This window comes from Nerophis lumbriciformis, linkage group LG32 (genome assembly GCF_033978685.3).
Source record: "Nerophis lumbriciformis linkage group LG32, RoL_Nlum_v2.1, whole genome shotgun sequence".
Lineage (NCBI taxonomy): Eukaryota > Metazoa > Chordata > Actinopteri > Syngnathiformes > Syngnathidae > Nerophis > Nerophis lumbriciformis.
This window is the reverse complement of record NC_084579.2, coordinates 7,882,308-7,904,649: the sequence shown is the minus strand read 5'-3', so window position 1 is coordinate 7,904,649 and position 22,342 is coordinate 7,882,308. Positions and strand designations below refer to the sequence as shown.

The window sequence follows — 22,342 nt, the reverse complement described above, 5'->3', positions numbered from 1 at the left end:
GAAGGTCGGAGAGACATGAAACAAAAACCTCTATGTAGGTCTGACTTAGACCTACATTTCGTAATAGTACATTCTCGGGCTAAAATCAACAGGAAGTTGGCAATTCCCCCTTCAAGACAAAAAAGTACTAAAAACAGTCACTTTTGCCTCTTTGAGCTGTAATTTGACCCCCTTAACATGCTTCAAAACTCACCAAACTGAACACACACATCAGGACTGGCAAAAATTGTGATCTAATGAAAAAACCTAACCCCAAATCTCAAAATTGTGCTCTAGCGCAATTTTTTAATAAAACGCACAAAAAACTGCTCCTCGGATGAAAAAACTGACAAAACTGCCTGGCCGGAGAGACATGAAACAAAAATCTCTATGTAGGTCTCACTTAGGCCTACATTTCATAAATTGACAACCCCCAGCAAAAATCAACAGGAAGTTTGCTATTCCCCCTTCAAAACAAAATGTTTGTAAAAAACGGTCACCTTTCTTCAAAATCTATCTCCTCTGAGTGCGTTTGTCGTTTCGGCTTCAAACTAACACAGGTGAGAGATTAAACCCTTGTGTATAAAATAACAGAACAGCGTTTTAATACCTGCTCCGGTTTTGATTTTATGACCCTTCAAAGACCCGCTGCGCTGATGCTGCTGCTGTTTTTTAAAGATGGCTGCTTAAAAGCAGGAAGCACCAGCGTGCCTACACAATGCAGACAAGGTAGGTACACTAGACAAAAGTATTCGGACACTTATGACTACCACCGGACAAAAGTATTGGGACACTTAGGCCGAAAACTGGACAAAAGTATTGGGACACTTAGGCCGAAAACTGGACAAAAGTATTGGGACACTTGGGACTACAACTTGCCAAAAGTATTGGGACACTTGGGACTACAACTTGCCAAAAGTATTGGGACACTTGGGACTACAACTTGCCAAAAGTATTGGGACACTTATGACTACCACTGGACAAAAGTATTGGGACACTTATGACTACCACCGGACAAAAGTATTGGGACACTTAGGCCGAAAACTGGACAAAAGTATTGGGACACTTAGGCCGAAAACTGGACAAAAGTATTGGGACACTTGGGACTACAACTTGCCAAAAGTATTGGGACACTTGGGACTAAAACTGGACAAAAGTATTGGGACATTTAGGACTAGCACCTGCCAAATACGCGGGCCCGACCAACGCTGCTTGCAGCTTTAATTCTGATTGGACCTGCTATTAGTTGCTTTTCATTGGACAGCGAAGTTTTGGAAGGAAGTTCATTGCACATCAGCCCCTATTTAAAACAAACAAACAAAAAAAAAAAGAATCCAACTTAACTGTTCAGGAGTTCTTTAGCATCAGTAGTCGTCCTGATTGGGGCGTGGCGGTGGGCGGGACGGAGGCGGGGCTCTGCAAGGAGGCGGGCCCTGAGGCGGGGGCGGCAGGGAGCCGGTGGGCGACGGGGGAGCGGAGAGGCGCCTGGCGTTGTTGAGGGGCGGCGGGGGCTCGTGCGGCAACGGAGGCAGCGTGGAGGTGGGCGACGGCGGCAAGGGGAAGGCGTCGTCCGAGGTGGGGCACTGCCCGCCGTGGGGCAGGGTGTAGATGGGCGTGGAGGGGTGCTTGTAGATGGGGTAGCGAGGGGCCGGGTAGGCCTTAGTCCGGGTGAAGTTGATGCACTTTCCCTTGAAGAAGAAGACAATCATTAATGAGACAAGAAGCAGCTGCTGTCTGACTTTCTTGGAGTGTCTTCAACAACTGGCAGCTCTCAGCAGATGGAAAGCTGCAGTACGTAAAAGTGAGTGAGTGTCAAGGAGGAAAAGCACATTCCTGCCCAGCCCGCCATCCTGACGCTGGAACCTGGAGGAGGTAGTTTTTTTTAAATGACTTCTGCAGACACCAGTCTCCTGAGGACATTATGATGAATCTATTGTGTTCCTGCTAAATACAATACGACTTGTTTTACTGAGGGGACTGAAAAGTCAAAGCATGCAAGGGCTATTTAAACTTGTTTTTAATTAAAAACAGACATTGTTTACATTTAAAGGGGAACTGCACGTTCGGGGGAATCCTAATGAGACAAGAAGAAAACAATTTTGTTTTTTTTGACTTCCAATTTGTAAAAATCAGCTTGTTTTAGGCGGCTAGCTGTGCAGCTAATGGGAGATATTATCGGCCGATAAATGCTTTAAAGTGTAATATCGGAAATTATCGGTATCGGTTTCAAAAAGTAAAATTTCTGACTTTTTAAAACGCCGCTGTATGGACGTAGGGAGAAGTACAGAGCGCCAATAAACCGGTCCAATCACATAATATCTACGGCCTTTCACACACACACACAAGTGAATGCAATGCATATTTGGTCAACAGCCATATAGGTCACACTGAGGGTGGCCGTATAAACAACTTTAACACTGTTACAAATATGCGCCACACTATGAACCCACACCAAACAAGAACGACAAACACATTTCGGGAGAACATCCCACCGTAACACAACAGAACAAATACCCAGAACCCCTTGCAGCACTAACTCTTCCGGGACGCTACAATATACACACCCCAATACCCCTTACCCCCTCCCCCCACCTCAACCCCGCCCACCCTTCAACCTCCTCATGCTCTCTCAGGGAGAGCATGTCCCAAGTTCCAAGCTGCTGTTTTGAGGCATGTTAAAAAAAATAATGCACTTTGTGACTTCAATAATAAATATGGCAGTGCCATGTTGGCATTTTTTTCCCATAACTTGAGTTGATTTATTTTGGAAAACCTTGTTACATTGTTTAATGCATCCAGCGGGGCATCACAACAAAATTAGGCATAATAAGGTGGTAATTCCACGACTGTATATATCGGTATCGGTTGATATCGGAATCGGTAATTAAGAGTTGGACAATATCGGATATCGGCAAAAAAGACATTATCGGACATCTCTAAATGGGAGCAATCCAGTCTGCCTCGAAATCACTTTAAAAATGCATCTAAAATACCATATTTTTCGGACCATAGGGCACACCGGATTAAAAGGCGCACTGCCGATGAGCACGTCTATTCAGGTCTTTTTTTATACAAAGATGCACCGGATTATAAGACTCATTAAAGGAGTCATATTTTTATTATTATTTTCTAAATGTAAAAGACTTCTTTGTGGTCTACATAACATGTAATGGTGGTTCTTTGGTCAAAATGTTGCATAGATGATGTTTTACAGATTGGATTCGCTTCTTGGGGGTAGCGATTCGATTCGGAATCGCTACCCCCAAGCGATTCCGAATCGAGCGGTGTAGCGTGCAAGGACGGGAGTGGAAGAAGTGTCAAAAGATGGAGCTAACTGTTTTAATGACATTCAGACTTTACTTCAATCAATAACGGAGCAGCATCTTCTCATCCGTGGCTCACTAGTGCAACAACAACGCCCAAAAAGAACGCCCGATTAAAAATCGTCCGACCGGAACTCTCTAAGAACTAAAGTTCCTTGGGTGAATAAAGTAAACTCACTACACCGGTATGTTTTAGTGCTTTCATGGTGAGTTTACTGACAGATATAAGTCAGAACTTTACACTACTTTATATTAGAAATGGCAACAGCGGAGGATGAATGTCCCATAACAAGAAGGTAGAGAAAAAGAAGAAGTTTATCGACTATGACGTCATGGCGGATGTGCGCAAATTTTCAGGACTTATGCAGATCCCAAATACAGATCAGCAGGTACCAGAAGGTAAGAAAAATTGATTTTGCATAGTATTGTGAAACAAAACACCAGACAATGTCTGCTAATAGGTGCCATTGTGTGGTCCTTATACACACACACCATAATAATACTTGTATGGTTAATGCGCCGACAATCCATCAAGCGGTGCGGCTTCATAGCTTACCGAAGTCGTACAATAAACATTTTTGACAGATTTTTGAGTGTCGTGTGTAATGTTCTATATTCTCAATGGAACATTTAAAGTTTTGGTGTTGTTTAGTGCCATCATAATGCAGTCTACACATATATCTTATGTGTGACTACCATCTAGTGGTCACACTTATCATTACACCATGTACCAAATAAAATTGCTTTAAGGTCAATAAGCGCAACCAGAATTGTTCTGAAATCAACAGGAAGTTGGCTATTCCCCCTTCAAGACAAAAAAGTACTAAAAACAGTCACTTTTGCCTCTTTGAGCTGTAATTTGACCCCCTTAACACGCTTCAAAACTCACCGAATTGAACACACACATCAGGACTGGCTAAAATTGCGATCTAATAAAAAAACCTAACCCCAAATTTAAAAATTGCGCTCTAGAGCAATTTTTGAATAAAACGGAGAAAAAACTGCTCCTCGGAAGAAAAAAATGACAAAACTGCCTGTAACTCCCACTGGGAAGGTCGGAGAGACATGAAACAAAAACCTCTCCGTAAGTCTCACTTAGACCTACATTTCATAAATTGACAACCCCCAGCAAAAATCAACAGGAAGTTTGCTATTCCCCCTTCTAAACAACATTTTTGTAAAAACCGGTCACCTTTCTTCAAACATTATCTCCTCTGAGCGCGTTTGTCGTTTCGGCTTCAAACTAACACAGGAGAGTGATTGAACCCTTCTGATTAAAAGTTATCGAAAGAGTTTTGATTCCGGCTCCGGTTTTGATTTTATGACCCTTCTAAGAGCCGCTGCGCTGATGCTGCTGTTTTTTCAAGAAGGCTGCTTAAAAGCAGGAAGCACCAGCGTGCCCACACAATGCAGACAAGGTAGGTACACTAAACAAAAGTATTGGGACAATTCGGACTAAAAGTAGACAAAAGTATTGGGACACTTATGACTACCACTGGACAAAAGTATTGGGACACTTGGGACTACAACTTGACAAAAGTATTGGGACACTAATGACTACCACAGGACAAAAGTATTGGGACACTTATGACGAAAACTTGACAAAAGTATTGGGACACTTACACTGGACAAAAGTATTGGGACACTTAGGATTACACCTTGACAAAAGTATTGGGACAGAATAATTAGGCGCACTGTCGATTTTTGAAAACATTTGAGGATTTTAAGTGCGCCTTATAGTCCGAAAAATCTGTTAATACTTTATTTACGTTCCGTAACCTGTATCAAAGCGCCGTTAAAAGTAGTTCCTTAGCTTTAGCCCTTACAATAACAATATCGCTAACACTTGGTTAATTTTAAGGAGTATTGTTGGCGGATTTTGGAAAGTTCTTTTTTTTTTTTTTTTTTTTTTTTTTTAACGGCTTTATGGACACAATTAGCTTCATGGTTAGCCACATTGTACTTGTTGGATTTTACAAATTAGAAGGCATAAAAAAAGAAAAACGTGTTCTTGATTGTGAATTAAATGCAAAATTCCCCCCCCCAAAAAGTGCAGTTTCCTCTTTAAGTGTAGAAGGTGCATTTAATTAGTTTCACATCTGATGAAAGTGCTAAAAGAAGTTGACCGCAGTAAAACATAAAAACAAGACATGCTGCCCTAACTTTGACAACAAATGTGAGTCTGTTTCCTTCCTGTGCATGTTCTTCTCACTGTCTGATCCTTCTTTTGAAGTCAGTGGTGCTAAAAAAAAAAACTTCTAACAAAGGACTAAGCAAAGGATGTACTGTTGATCCTAAAAAAGCCAAAGAAAGTTCATATCATATCATGCGCGCTTTCTTGCTTTCACGGGCTACAACGAATGGTAAAATACCACAAATAACGTACATACGTTTAAAAAGCCTAAAAACACCCATTTTAGATGATGTGCCTCACACATGTTGAAAGTAGGAAACGTAAAAGCTCTCACCACTGATGAATATTAAGAACAGATGAAGATGACATTTGATGACGATTATGAAGACGCCACAAGCATCGGCAGCCAATCAGCAGGAAGTACAGCTCAAAATGAAAACTTTCAGCCATTGGCTACATTTGTTCCACCTTTTCTTCTGTGCTTGTCCTAACATGCAGTTTAGATGTCCTACTGCCACCTACTGGCTACACTGGTCAATACTAGGAATGTCAATAAATGCTTTGAAATGTAATATCGGAAATTATCGGTATCGGTTTCAAACTTATCAGTATCGGTTTCAAAAAGTAAAATTTATGACTTTTTAAAACGCCGCTGTGCACACGGACGTAGGGAGAGGTACAGAGCGCCAATAAACCTTAAAGGCACTGCCTTTGCGTGCCGGCCCAATCACATAATATCTACGGCTTTTCACACACACAAGTGAATGCAATGCGTACTTGGTCAACAGCCATACAGGTCACACTGAGGGTGGCCGTATAAACAACTTTAACACTGTTACAAATACGCGCCACACTGTGAACCCACACCAAACAAGAATGACAAACACATTTCGGGAGAACATCCGCACCGTAACACAACATAAACACAACAGAACAAATACCCAGAACCCCTTGCAGCACTAACTCTTCCGGGACGCTACAATACACGCTACAATGTGATTTAGGGCTATATAAAAAATAAACATTGATTGATTGATACACCCCCCCAACCCCGCCCACCTCAACCTCCTCATGCTCTTTCAGGGAGAGCATGTCCCAAATTCCAAGCTGCTGTTTTGAGGCATGTTAAAAAAAAAGAATGCACTTTGTGGCTTCAATAATAAATATGGCAGTGCCATGTCGGTACTTTTTTTCAATAACTTGAGTTGATTTATTTTGGAAAACCTTGTTACGTTGTTTATTGCATCCAGCGGCGCATCACAACAAAATTAGGCATAATAATATGGCGTCACATTAGTGCCAAAAATCCGAGCGCATAAAAACTGTTATCGCGCGCTTATTCTCCACTTCGTGCGCGCGCGCGACACCCTTTTGCACGCGCGCGCGGTGCCTTTCTGTGCGCGCGCGACGCCTTTCTGCGCGCTCTCTGTGTACCCCTGGCATCTCTCCTCGCGCTCTCATGTTTCTTTTTGGCACTTTGGGGGCGGGTATGCTTAGACGGCCCCTTCTTTCTGATTGGTCAGGCGAAAAATGCTGAAAAATGCTCAGAGCCAATCAAAAGTATAGCAGGGCGGGTCATCGTCAATATGTATCAAGATTTACGGAGGAAGAAGTGGATAAAAAAATGTCGCGCGCTGATGAAGGTTATTTCATACCACATAAACACAATACAGGGTACCGTATTTTCCGCACTATTAGCCGCACCTAAAAACCACAAATTTACTCAAAAGCTGACAGTGCGGCTTTTAATCCGGTGCGCTTTATATATGGATTAATATTAAGATTCATTTTCATAAAGTTTCGGTCTCGCAACTACGGTAAACAGCCGCCATCTTTTTTCCCCGTAGAAGAGGAAGTGCTTCTTCTTCTACGCAAGCAAACGCCAAGGTAAGCACCCGCCCCCATAGAACAGGAAGCGCTTCTTCTTCTACTGTAAGCAACCACCCGCCCGCGTAGAAGAAGAAAAAGCGCGCGGATATTACCGTACGTTTCATTTCCTTTGTGTGTTTACATCTGTAAAGACCACAAAATGGCTCCTACTAAGCGACAGGGATCCGGTTCATGAAAAGACGCAATCTCTCCATCCGCACACGGACTATTTCACAGCAATTGCCTAAAGACTTTCAAGAAAAGCTGGCTACTTTCCGTGCATATTGTAAAAACAAGATAGCTGAAAAAAAGATCCGGCCAGAGAACATTATCAACATGGACGAGGTTCCACTGACTTTTGATATTCCTGTGAACCGCACTGTGGATACAACGGGAGCACGTACGGTGAATATTCGCACCACAAGGAATGAGAAGTCATCCTTCACTGTGGTTCTAGCTTGCCATGCTAATGGCCAGAAACTTCCACCCATGGTGATATTCAAAAGGAAGACCTTGCCAAAAGAGACCTTTCCAGCCGGCGTCATCATAAAAGCTAACTCGAAGGGATGGATGGATGAAGAAAAGATGAGCGAGTGGTTAAGGTAAGTTTAAGTTTACGCGAAGAGGCCGGGTGGCTTTTTTCACGCAGCTCCGTCCATGTTGATATACGATTCCATGCGCGCCCACATCACGCTGGTTTTAATATATTATTAAAGTTTGACTGACCTATTTGACTGTTTTTTTGACATTCCCTTTAGCGCAGTTAGATGCGGCTTACAACACGGGGCGGCTTATAGGTGGACAAAGTTTTGAAATATGCCGTTCATTGAAGGCGCGGCTTATAACCCAGGGCGCCTTATGGTGCGGAAAATACGGTAATACAAAATGTGACCCAAATAAATAATAAGACAACAAACACCATAATCACATCTTTCAGCCAGAACTGGTCCACCAGCAATAACATCCAACCATGACATTATTTTATAATTTCACTTCTTCTTGAACATTTGTTTTCTAATTTATGGAATTTCTTTTGATTCAGCCATAAAATTAATGAAATAATCTTTGAATTTTGTTTTTAAAATGGTAAAAAATAGCTTTTAATAATGTATTCTGAAACAGTTTAAAATAATCAGAGAACTGACTAACACTGACCCTACACAACTATGTTGCACAATTAAGTCTTTTTTTTTTTTTAAAGCGAAAGAGGCAATTTCAACAGGTACAGCATCCTATGTCATATCTACATGTAATAAGATTTGTAACAAGGCAAACTGTTTGTTAATTGGTCGAAAATCGAGCAAGTTGTGGTAATTTAATTAGTACATGTACCATTGACATCAATGTAATGATTGAGGCTAGCTGTCCGAGGTAAGATGGCTACAACGTTGCTACGCTGGTGAATGATTGGTCATATGAAAAATGCTCACAGCCAATCAGAAAGGAGGGGCCGTCTAAGCATACCCGCCCCCAAAGTGCCAAAAAGAAACATGACAGCGCGAGGAGAGATGCCAGGAGTACACAGAGAGCGCGCAGAAAGGCGTCGCGCGCGCACAGAAAGGCACCGCGCGCGCGCAAAAGGGTGTCGCGCGCGCACGAAGTGGAGAATCAGCACGCGATAACAGTTTTAATGCGCTCGGATTTTTGGCACTAATGTGACGCCATATAATAATGAGTTAATTCCACGACTGTATATATCGGTATCGCTTGATATCGGAATCGGTAATTAAGAGTTGGACAATATTGGAATATCGGATATCGGAAAAAAAGCCATTATCGGACATCTTTAGTCATTACCAGTGTTGGGACTAACGCGTTACAAAGTAACACGCTAATAATAATAACTGGGATTTATATAGCGCTTTTCTAAGTACCCAAAGTCGCTTTACATGTAGAACCCATCAAACATTCACACCTGGTGGTGGTAAGCTACATTCATAGCCACAGCTGCCTTGGGGTAGACTGACGGAAGCGTGGCTGCAATTTGCGCCAACGGCCCCTCCGACCACCACCTATCATTCATCATTCAATTCACCGGTGTGAGTGGCACCGGGGGCAAAGGGTGAAGTGTCCCGCCCAAGGACACAACGGCAGCAATTTTTGGATGGTAAGAGGCGGGGAGCGAACCTGCAACCCTCAGGTTTCTGGCACGGTTGCTCTACCCACTACGCCATGCCGCGTTACTGTAACGCCGTTAGTTTCGGCGGTAACTAGTAATCTAACGCGTTATTTTTTATATTCAGTAACTCAGTTACCGTTACTACATGATGCGTTACTGCGTTATTTTACGTTATTTTTCATGTAGTATCGGATAGAAACAGAAGATCTGAGTGTGTTTTATTGCAGCGGTGGAAAAGAAAAGGCGTGCTTTGTGTGGGTGGGGGCGGGGGGAGACTACCATACCGCAGTTGAGGAGCGCAGGGGAGACGTTCCTCCAGGGCCTATGTACGTCTTCGGGGCTAACAACCTTCACTTTACCCGGCAGTGGGTCTTTACAGCTGAGGGTGAATGACAAGACGGGCGGTTTGTTGCAACTTTGTGACTTTATTGGACGCAGCCATTCACCAAGCTAGAGCACCTGCACGCACTCACTGTCGCCGCTCGCTCACCTCTCTCGCCCACTGACGTCACTCACCTCACACGCTGTCATATCTTAAAGGGCCACACACACACACACACACACACACACATACGCGACTCTCATAACAACTAACAAGACATCATGGCAAAGCCAGAAGTCGATTTTTTTTTAACATGGAGACATTCTCAATACTTTTCTTTTGTCGAGCACAAAGAAAATAACATTTTAGTTAAATGTAAGTTGTGTCTCGGATCAAAGATCCTATCTACTTAAAGTTAAAGTTAAAGTGCCATTATGTTGCAGCTATTTAAAATAGTTTTGTCAATTTGTTCTGGCCTGAAATAAATTGGCCCTTTGAAACATATCTTTGTCTTTGTGTGTTGTAAGTAGAGCACATTGCATAGCAGAGTTCAGTGATGCAAATGCATGTCAAGTTGATCAACAGATTGTATTATTCTCCAGTGCAATAACAGTACTGAAATGAAGGCTAAAAGGGCATTAATGGGAGCCTTAAAAAAAAAAAGGGAAAAAAATAAGTAACTAAATTGTTACTTTTCACAGTAACGCATTACTTTTTGGTGTAAGTAACTGAGTTACTTTTGAAATAAAGTAACTAGTTACTGGTTTTCAGTAACTAACCCAACACTGGTCATTACCAACATGAACTGTATGATCTGCTGTATTATTGACTATTATTAGGCTGTACGAGTTTCATTTATGAAGTAGTACTGACTTTTTGTAAACAAAAACGAAACGTTATATTTTCCGCAAGGAAAAAAGTAATTTTGTGAAGAAATCCGTGACTATGCAGGGGAGCAAGTGTTGCCCGTTTGCCCTGCGTGTGAAAAGTAAACATTTTCCCATTGCAGAGCTACACACTAGAGATGCGCGGTTTGCGGGCACAACCGCGGAGTCCGCGGATTAACCGCGGATCGGGCGGTTGAAATAAAAAAAAATTAGATTTTATCCGCGGGTCGGGTCGGGCGGTTGAAATAAAAAAAAATTAGATTTTAAATAGATTCAGGCGGGTGGCAGTTAAACCAATTCGGAAATATATATACATAGTTAAATGTTGTTACCCACATACGAAAAACGAGCAGGCACCTGCTGCATATGCCACAACAGAAGAAAAAAAAAGAAAAGAGATGGACACTTTTACGGAGCGGAGAAGGGACGCCTCGCCGGGGTCCGGGACCGAGGCCCCTTCCCCCGAGAGGGCCCCACCGGGAGCCGTAGCTGAGGCGATCCGCGAGAAGGGCCCGACGCACGTCCAGGGTCACCACCGCGCCCACCGCACCGACACCCCGCCTCGTTCGCCTTCGCCGCGGCCGGGGTCACGCGCAGCAGGTAAGCAGCTTACCCCCTCGTAACAGGGGTCACTCCGCGCGCTCCGCCCGCGCAGCTTACCTGCCCGCCACCCCTGTTGCCGGGGGCGCGTAACAGGGGTCACTCCGCGCGCAGTGCGCTCACGAAAGGGGTGGGGCTCGCCCTGGTTGATGTAGACAGCAGGACGGTGGCCATGGAAGTCGGAACCCGCTAAGGAGTGTGTAACAACCCACCTGCCGAATCAACTAGCCCTGAAAATGGATGGCGCTGGAGCGTTGGGCCCATACCCGGCCGTCGCCGGCAGCGAGACGAGCTTGGAGGTGCGCTCAGCGCGGCTCCCATGTGATTGCGCACTGGTGTGCGTCTGGGTCGTGACAGCGTGGCACGCAAATGTCTGTGCTGCATTGGATCAGTCTCCTTTCTTTAACAGGCAAAAGCTTTATAACCTCACTAATGCCTTGCATCGTCTATATTAGATATATAACAACGGGCGGGTGCGGGCGGGTGCAGTTCTGATCAAATGTTACATCGGGTGGATGGCGGATGGTTGACGACTTTCTGATGCGGTTGCGGATGAAATAATTGCCTATCCGCGCATCTCTACTACACACCCTCCCTCTCACTTTCTCTTCCTCGTGCAATCGTCGTCGCTTGTACGCGGTATATCGCTTCTGCTGAGCTTTCAAAACAAAACTTCCATATTTTTCCGGCAAATCCAGTTTTTGTCCTTCTTTCCCGGTATTGTTTTGTTTGTCTCGCTACTGCCACGATCGAGCCTCCGTCCGCAACACTCTGGGCATGAGGCTCACTAAAGGAGCGCGATCAGATTGATGTTCCGTCATTCAATCAACATGGAGGGACATGAAGGAAAGAGATCCCAAATGTGTGTCAATATCTTGACACATAGGAGACTTATTATATAAGTAAAGAAGAGGAGGCAGCATTCTTTTACTTTCTGTAACATTCCAGAAAGAAACGTCAGCCAGATGGAAAAATATCTCATCTATGAGCTATGTGAAGAAGCCTAGAATTGAACTGATTTCAATGTCCGCAATATTCAAGGGTCCGTTAGGAGGAAACCTTACAGTGAAATAAATCCGTACACTTCTATAAAACTGACTAGATGGCAAGTTATTGGGATGTAGAAAAATCCTGTATTTTCCCAAGAGATTTCCCATATTTTGAAAAGCAACTATTGATGCTCCTGTAAGACACACGTAATGAAGGTGTTTGGTGCTACAAACCCCATTTCCATGAGTTGGGAAATTGTGTTAGATGTAAATATAAACTGAATACAATGATTTGCAAATCCTTTTCAAGCCATATTCAGTTGAATATGCTACAAAGACAACACATTTGATGTTCAAACTGATAAACTTTTTTTTTGTTGCAAATAATCATTAACTTTAGAAATTGATGCCAGCAACACGTGACAAAGAAGTTGGGAAAGGTGGCAATAAATACTGATAAAGTTGAGGAATGCTCATCAAACACTTATTTGGAACATCCCACAGGTGTGCAGGCTAATTGGGAACAGGTGGGTGCCATGATTGGGTATAAAAGTAGATTCCATGAAATGCTCAGTCATTCACAAACAAGGATGGGGCGAGGGTCACCACTTTGTCAACAAATGCGTGAGCAAATTGTTGAACAGTTTTAGAAAAACCTTTCTCAACCAGCTATTGCAAGGAATTTAGGGATTTCACCATCTACGGTGCGTAATATCATCAAAGGGTTCAGAGAATCTGGAGAAATCACTGCACGTAAGCAGCTAAGCCCGTGACCTTCGATCCCTCAGGCTGTACTGCATCAACAAGCGACATCAGTGTGTAAAGGATATCACCACATGGGCTCAGGAACACTTCAGAAACCCACTGTCAGTAACTACAGTTGGTCGCTACATCTGTAAGTGCAAGTTAAAACTCTCCTATGCAAGGCGAAAACCGTTTAACAACAACACCCAGAAACGCCGTCTGCTTCGCTGGGCCTGAGCTCATCTAAGATGGACTGATACAAAGTGGAAAAGTGTTCTGTGGTCTGACGAGTCCACATTTCAAATTGTTTTTGGAAACGGTGGACGTCATGTCCTCCGGACCAAAGAGGAAAAGAACCATCCGGATTGTTATAGGCACAAAGTTGAAAAACCAGCATCTGTGATGGTATGGGGGTGTATTAGTGCCCAAGACATGGGTAACTTACACATCTGTGAAGGCACCATTAATGCTGAAAGGTACATACAGGTTTTGGAGCAACATATGTTGCCATCCAAGCAACGTTACCATGGACGCCCCTGCTTATTTCAGCAAGACAATGCCAAGCCACGTGTTACATCAACGTGGCTTCATAGTAAAAGACTGGCCTGCCTGTAGTCCAGACCTGTCTCCCATTGAAAATGTGTGGCGCATTATGAAGCCTAAAATACCTTAAAGGAGACCCTCGGTCTGTTGAACAACTTAAGCTGTACATCAAGCAAGAATGGGAAAGAATTCCACCTGAGAAGCTTAAAAAATGTGTCTCCTCAGTTCCCAAACGTTTACTGAGGGTTGTTAAAAGGAAAGGCCATATTTAGCCTGCTTTGTTTGTCACGACCGTCTATTTTCATTATAATTCAAGTTTGATGATGAAGTGCAGTCTGATGGGTTTGATTTCCCCCCTTCAGCTTTTTGCCTTGGCCAATAAGTTGCAGGCAATTTATTATTATTATTTATATAATTTATTTTTGTTTAAATAGGGATGACATACATATGTTATTGTATAATTTAAGTTTGTGGGCGTGATTGACAGCCTAAGGCTTATGAGGCACATTTTTTATTTAAACTTAAAAACATATGAGCCTATGCCTACAACATAGGCTATGTGTTTATCTTTATTTTCCTGCCTGTCGTTGACAATGGAGATTGTCTGATATTTTATCATGGCTGCAGATCAATCAATAAAGGTTCATCTTTGTCGCGAAATTGTTAATTGTTTCACTGTGCACCCCGCCCTCGTCCCTATTTGAGCATTATAACGTTAACAAGTTAATATTCATTGAAATAAATTCAGAACATTTTTTTTACCTAACGAAAATATAGGCCTAGTCTTTCTAAAACATTTTTTTAACTTCTTAAAAGCATCGTTCTGCTTGCTGAACTGCGCACACAAAGTGTGAGGAACGCACTCCTGATCTGAGGGCATTGGCAACAATAGTCAACACTTTCTTAATGGAAATGACAATAATACTATAATAATGATAAATAATATTATCACGCATTGAATGTCTCTGCTCCATTGGATCAGTCTCCTTTCTTTAACAGGCAAAAGCTTTCTAACCTCACTAATGCCTTGCATCGTCTATATTAGATATATAACAACGGGCGGATGGCGGGCGGGTGTGGTTTTGATAAAATGTTGGTTGGGTGGATGACTTTTGTGATGCAGTTGCGGATGAAATAATTGCCTATCCGCGCATCTCTAATACCTACATTCGTGGTATCATCCAAAACTAATGTAAAGCATTAAAGAAGAGAAGAATAAGTGATTATTACATTCTAACAGAAGTGTAGATAGAACATGTTGAAACAGAAAATAAGCAGATATTAACAGTAAATGAACAAGTAGATTAATAATTCATTTTCTACCAATTGTCCTTAATAATGTGTACAAAATAATAGGTGTATAAATGACACAATATGTTACTGCATATGTCAGCAGACTAATTAGGAGTCTTTGTTTGTTTACTTACTACTAAAAGACAAGTTGCCTAGTATGTTCACTATTTTATTTAAGGACAAACTTGCAATAATAAACATATGTTTAATGTACCATAAGATTTTTTGTTAAGATAAAGCCAATAATGCCATTTTTTTGTGGTCCCCTTTATTTAGAAAAGTACCGAAATACCTTTCATTTGGACAACAGGCGCTAGTGTGCATGTGTCACGCAGCTGCTAAGAAAAGGCGCAAAGCAAAACACACCACCTGTGATGCTGTGTGACATGTGGAATGATCGCACCTAACCCCTGTGGGTAATAGCTCTTTGACCCAATGAAAGCAATTTGGATGATTTGTGCAACCTTAGAGGCCAGAATGTTTGCTCAACAATAGACTGTGCGCTGTGATTACTGGTATTCATTTTTCTCAACATATTAAACATCTCACCTTGTCTCCAGGATGAGGTCGCATGATTGACACTCGGTCATAGCCTCGTCTCAGGAAGACCCACAGAGCGTCCAGTTTGCCCTGTGAGTAAGCACACACACACACACACACACACACACACACACACACACACACACACACTGGTTATCATTTGGAATGGGGACCAAGTTTTTGATCATCACTTGTGGGGACCACCCTTTCTACAGGTTGTGGAGGCATACAATTTTTTTTAGGTAAAATGGCCACTGCCCAGTAGAGATGCGCGGTTTGCGGACACAACCGCCCGATCCGCGGATTATCCGCGGATCGGGCGGTTGAAATAAAAAAAAAATTAGATTTTATCCGCGGGTCGGGTCGGGCGGTTGAAATAAAAAAAAATTAGTTTTTAAATAGATTCAGGCGGGTGGCAGTTAAACCAATTCGGAAATATATATACATAGTTAAATGTTGTTACCCACATACGAAAAACGAGAAGGCACCTGCTGCATATGCCACAACAGAAGAAGAAAAAAAAAAGAGATGGACACTTTTACGGAGCGGAGAAGGCCCCCGATGCCTCGCCGGGGTCCGGGACCGAGGCCCCTTCCCCCGAGAGGGCCCCACCGGGAGCCGTAGCTGAGGTGATCCGCGAGAAGGGCCCGACGCACGTCCAGGTTCACCACCGCGCCCACCGCACCGACACCACGCCTCGTCCGCCTTCGCCGCGGCCGGCGTCATGCGCAGCAGGTAAGCAGCTTACCTGCCCGCCACCCCCGTGGCCGGGGGCTCGTAACAGGGGTCACTCCGCGCGCTCCGCCCGCGCAGCTTACCTGCCCGCCACCCCCGTTGCCGGGGGCTCGTAACAGGGGTCACTCCGCGCGCTCCGCCCGCGCAGCTTACCTGCCCGCCACCCCTGTTGCCGGGGGCGCGTAACAGGGGTCACTCCGCGCGCAGTGCGCTCACGAAAGGGGTGGGGCTCACCCTGGTTGATATAGACAGCAGGACGGTGGCCATGGAAATCGGAACCCGCTAAGGAGTGTGTAACAACCCACCTGCCGAATCAACTAGCCCTGAAAATGGATGGCGCTGGAGCGTCGGGCCCATACCCGGCCGTCGCCGGCAGCGAGAGCCGCGAGGGCTAGGCCGCGACGAGTAGGATGGCCGCCGTGGTGCGCGCTGAAGCCTCGGGCGCGAGCCCGGGTGGAGCCGCTGCGGATGCGAGGGACATCGCACCTCCACACACTTGGAGGTGCGCTCTGCGCGGCTCCCATATGATTGCGCACTGGTGTGCGTCTGGGCCGTGACAGCGTGACACGCATTGAATGTCTGTGCTGCATTGGATCAGTCTCCTTTCTTTAACAGGCAAAAGCTTTATAACCTCACTAATGCCTTGCATCGTCTATATTAGATATATAACAACGGGCGGGTGCGGGCGGATGCGGTTTTGATTAAATGTTAGATCGGGTGGATGGCGGATGGTTGACGACTTTCTGATGCGGTTGCGGATGAAATAATTGCCTATCCGCGCATCTCTACTGCCCAGTTAGCTCATACACGTCTTTAAATCTCTGGATTGATGAAGTAATGTGCTGATCATTCTTATTGGGGACCCTGGGGAAAAAAGAGTTAATGTGGTTCATGGGGACCAAATTTGAATAATTTTGCATAATTCACACAAATTAGTACGTGACTACTGAGGCCCATTTAAAAAAAAAAAAAAAAAATTAAATATGACATGATCCTCAGAATACAGCACTACAGCTGTCCTCTTATAGGAAGTTTCACCACTTAAATGTACCAGCTACAGCCCGATGAGGGGGCTGCTGTGCAAATGCATACCTGCCAACTACTCCGGTTTTCCCGTAATTAGTACGGTTTTCATCAACCTATTCCGGGTTACGGTTGCAGTGATAAAAAATACGGTTTTTCATTAATTAAAAAAAAATATATTTTTAAAAGTTTTATTCACGAAATCGCGTAACAACAATGACAATCGACACTGCTTCCCGTAACTTCCTATCGAGCCATTCAGAATGCCATGCGCGAGGCTATTTATAGCACCGCTGCCAAGCACGAGGCACCAGTTGCCATTGTTTCCAAACGAGCGAACGATCATGGAATCAGCCGGAGAAAAATCGCAAACGAGTCTTAAACCGAAAAGAAAACTGCAGTCATTCCGTGAAGAATATTCAAAAGCCTATCCGGGAATAATTATCCGTTCCAAAAAGGGTGAAAACTACGTGAATTGCACCTTGTGCAGACAAGATTTTTCGATCGGACACGGAGGAATTAGCGATGTAAAAGACCACGTTGGGACAAAAAAACACAAGTCTAATGCCGTTGGATTTTAGCCACAAAAAGGTAATGATACCAATGTTATCTATTGGAATTGTTTAGTACTGTTATACTGTTAAAAGTGTTTATACTATTTATGCTTTCAAGTCCAAGTTGAAGAAATCTTGTTAAATGTTGACAGCATAACTACCAAAATACAGAAGTATGTCCTTAATATTTTTGCAGTGCTATTTCTGTTGAAAAGTTAAAATGATTACATTAGAGATGTGATGTGCCACTTTTCAAGTGTCTGATGGCTTAAATTAATTTTCATTAATTTTTCATATTTTGAATTCTTTTGAAAGGCTTACAAAAAAACTACATTTGAATTGTAATTCCATGCTATTGACAGGACTATTAATTTTAATGAAGTTAGCTTACCATGTTTACAGTATGATAATTGTGATAGAAATGTGAATTTTAGGCACAGAATATTTTTTACAATTGAACAAGGCAGTAGATTATACAAGCTTGGACAGAAAGTTAATAATGACACCAATTTTTTTTTTAATGGAATTGTTTAGTACTGTTTTATCATTTGTTTACTGTAAAAAGTGTTTATACTTTCAATCAACAAATTGAAGTCTTGTGAAAGGTTGACAGGATAACTGGCATTAACTGTCAAAATAATTTCAAACTATTGAAGTTAGCTTACAGAATAAACATGTCAATCAACCCATATGATTTTTGCTGTAATATTTTTGTTTTGAAAAGTCACTGTGACTGATAGAAAAGTGATGGTTTTAGCAACATTTTAACCTGTCTGAATGCTAATAATCATTTTGCGTCGGGGGGCGAAGGAACCCCCCACCAGGACTTTGTCCTGGACCTACCGGGGCCTGCGGCCCCTGGACCCTGGCTACTAGGTTTTTCTGATTTCAAAAGTTGGCAGGTATGCAAAAGTCTCACATTCAAACTAACCAGTAAACATGTTTTATGGGCCAAAGCTTACAAATCACTTAGGCATCTTCAGAATGAATCTGACTATCATTTAAAACAGGTTTCCCTTTAGGGGTCCTGTTTTTTTTTGTCCACATACCGTCAGAGGTCCCCTAAAGGTGACTATGTAAACAGAGCGATGTCCCCATTAAGTATTGCCAGACCACACACACACACACACACACACACACACACACATACATGTCTTGCCTACTTTGTGTGGACCCACGTTTGGTTAGTAGGTTGGGAGGGCCCCCCTTTCCACTATAGCTAGAATGATGGGAAAAAATATATCTAGCACAAGATGGGAGTAGAGAGTCGCAACCTCACTTTAGAATGCAAAACACACAAAGTACAAAAAAGTATTTTACTTCTGTAGTTGTGAGGACCAGGCAAATGTCCTCACAAGTCAAAAGGTCCTCACAGAAAGGGTGGTTTGTCAAGTGCATGTCCACACAAGGATGGTGAGACAAGTGCACGCACACACACACACACACACACACACACACACACACACACACACACACACACACACACACACACACACACACACACACACACAAGCGCTTTAAATTCAAGTCAAGGGTTGTTTTGCTTCTGTAATTATTATTATTATTAGGGCCCGCATGGCCCATTGTAAAAGGAATCCCAACGGGAGTCCTTTTGCAATGGGACATAAGGACCTATTGTTTTTCTAAGGTTTTATTATTATTCCGCCGCCTCTTTGAGCACTAATTTGACCCACTTAACATGCTTCAAAACTCACCACATTTGACCCACACATCAGGACCTGTGAAAATTGTCTTTTAATAAAAAAAACGAACCCCAAAACTCAAAATTGCGCTCTAGCGCCCCCTAGAAAGAAAACTGCTTATAACTCCCAGTACGAATGTTGTAGAGACATGAAACAAAAACCTCTATGTAGGGCTCACTTAGCCCTACTTTTCATTAATTAATTTCCTCGGGCAAAAATCAACAGGAAGTTGGCAATTCCCCCTTCAAGACAAAAATGTACTAAAAACAGTCACTTTTGCCTCTTTGAGCTGTAATTTGACCCCCTTAACATGCTTCAAAACTCACCGAACTGAACACACACATCAGGACTAGCAGAAATTGCGATCAAATAAAAAAACCTAACCCCAAATTTAAAAATTGCGCTCTAGAGAAATGTTTTAATAAAACGGAGAAAAAACTGCTCCTCGGAAGATAAATATGACAAAACTGCCTGTAACTCCCACTGGGAAGGTCGGAGAGACATGAAACAAAAACCTCAATGTAGGTTTCACTTAGACCTACATTTCATCAATTGACAACCCCCAGCAAAAATCAACAGGAAGTTTGCTATTCCCCCTTCAAAACAACATTTTTGTAAAAACCGGTCACCTTCCTTCAAAATCTATCTCCTCTGAGCGCGTTTGTCGTTTAGGCTTCAAACTAACACAGGAGAGAGATTGAACCCTTGTGTATAAAAGAATAGAACAGCTTTTTAATACCTGCTCCGGTTTTGATTTTATGACCCTTCAAAGACCCGCTGCACTGACGCTGCTGCGCTGCTGTTTTTTTAAGATGGCTGCTCAAAAGCAGGAAGCACCAACATGCCCACACAATGCAGACAAGGTAGGTACACTAGACAAAAGTCTTGGGACACTTCAGACTAAAAGTAGACAAAAGTATTGGGACACTTAGGACTAGCACCTGCCCAATACGCGGGCCCGACCAATGCTGCTTGCAGCTTTAATTTATATTATTTTGCTTCTGTAATGACACCCAGTGTGTGTGAGGTGTAGAAGAATGTTATTTTGGTGAGGAGGAGAAACACCTGCTGAAAAGCTTCCATATTTAGCAGTGAGCTCAGCTGATGTCTGCTTCTCATTATAGCAGCTGACTGGTTAGAGAGCACACATTATTTAACTATTTCTTGCCAACGTTAGACACCAACACCAGCTGTAGATTCATCACCATCCCTCTTTTTCCCCCATTTTTACTGTAATATATGTCATTGTTTGGCATTTGGTAATCATAGGGAGGGAATGGTTGAATGTGTTTGAGGGCGGTACACAATAAAACTAACTTTATCACAGGGGTGTCCAAATTGTGGCCTGGGTTCCACAAAATTAAACAAAGAAAAATGTTTAAAGGGGAACATTATCAGCAGACCTATGTAAGCGTCAATATATACCTTGATGTTGCAGAAAAAAGAATATATATATTTTTGACCGATTTCCGAACTCTAAATGGGTGAATTTTGGCGAATTAAACGCCTTTCTATTATTCTATTAACGTGACGTCACATCGGGAAGCAATCCGCCATTTTCTCAAACACCGAGTCAAATCAGCTCTGTTAATTTCCGTTTTTTCGACTGTTTTCCGTACCTTGGAGACATTATGCCTCGTCGGTGTGTTGTCGGAGGGTGTAACAACACCAACAGGGACGGATTCAAGTTGCACCAGTGGCCCAAAGATGCGAAAGTGGCAAGAAATTGGACGTTTGTTCCGCACACTTTACCGACGAAAGCTATGCTACGACAAAGATGGCAAGAATGTGTGGATATCCTGCGACACTCAAAGCAGATGCATTTCCAACGATAAAGTCAAAGAAATCTGCCGCCAGACCCCCATTGAATCTGCCGGAGTGTGTGAGCAATTCAGGGACAAAGGACCTCGGTAGCACGGCAAGCAATGGCGGCAGTTTGTTCCCGCAGACGAGCGAGCTAAACCCCCCTGGATGTCTTGGCTCACACCGTCCCTTATGCCACCGAAGATGATCAAGAGAAGAATATCGACCCTAGCTTCCCTGGCCTGCTGACATCAACTCCAAAATTGGACAGATCAGCTTTCAGGAAAAGAGCGCGGATGAGGGTATGTCTACAGAATATATTAATTGATGAAAATTGGGCTGTCTGCACTCTCAAAGTGCATGTTGTTGCCAAATGTATTTCATATGCTGTAAACCTAGTTCATAGTTGTTAGTTTCCTTTAATGCCAAACAAACACATACCAATCGTTGGTTAGAAGGCCATCGCCGAATTAGTCCTCGCTTTCTCCCGTGTCGCTGGCTGTCGTGTCGTTTTCGTCGGTTTCGCTTGCATACGGTTCAAACCGATATGGCTCAATAGCTTCAGTTTCTTCTTCAATTTCGTTTTCGCTACCTGCCTCCACACTACAACCATCCGTTTCAATACATGCGTAATCTGTTGAATCGCTTAAGCCGCTGAATCCGAGCTAATGTTGCTATAGCTTGCTGTTCTTTCCGCCATGTTTGTGTGTGTTGGCTTCACTATGTGACGTCACAGGAAAATGGACAGGTGTATATAACGATGGTTAAAATCAGGCACTTTGAAGCTTTTTTTAGGGATATTGCGTGATAGGTAAAATTTTGAAAAAAACTTTGAAAAATATAATAAGCCACTGGGAACTGATTTTTAATGGTTTTAACAATTCTGAAATTGTGATAATGTTCCCCTTTAATAACACAGTTTTACTAAAGTATTTGTCATTGACTGATAAAAAAAAAAAAAAAGGAAACATTTTTGGAATTATTATTATTCTTAAGCGCTTGGCACATGGATGTCTAAACCTTTTTTATAAGGGCCACACATTAAAAAATTAAAATATTCAAGGGCCATTTTGGTATTTTTCATTTTCTAAACAAATAAAATTGTTGTTTTTTTAAACACCCGCATGTCAGCTTTGTTGTATTAGCGTCAACATTTCGACTTTTTCTCGTTACTTTTGTTTT

General features: G+C 42.9%; 1 protein-coding gene across 1 annotated transcript in view; it reads right to left on the bottom strand.

The window, feature by feature from the left end:
• Positions 1 to 244: 244 nt before the first annotated feature.
• antxr1b (ANTXR cell adhesion molecule 1b) overlaps positions 245 to 22,342 on the bottom strand; it is a 74,397-nt gene continuing 52,299 nt past the window's right edge. The window contains exons 17-18 of the mRNA XM_061926774.2: positions 15,352 to 15,432; positions 245 to 1,667 (exon numbers count right to left, since the gene is read on the bottom strand). Coding sequence (XP_061782758.1) covers positions 1,344 to 1,667; positions 15,352 to 15,432 — 405 coding nt within the window. The 3' untranslated portion in view covers positions 245 to 1,343. The remainder of the gene's footprint in view (positions 1,668 to 15,351; positions 15,433 to 22,342) is intronic.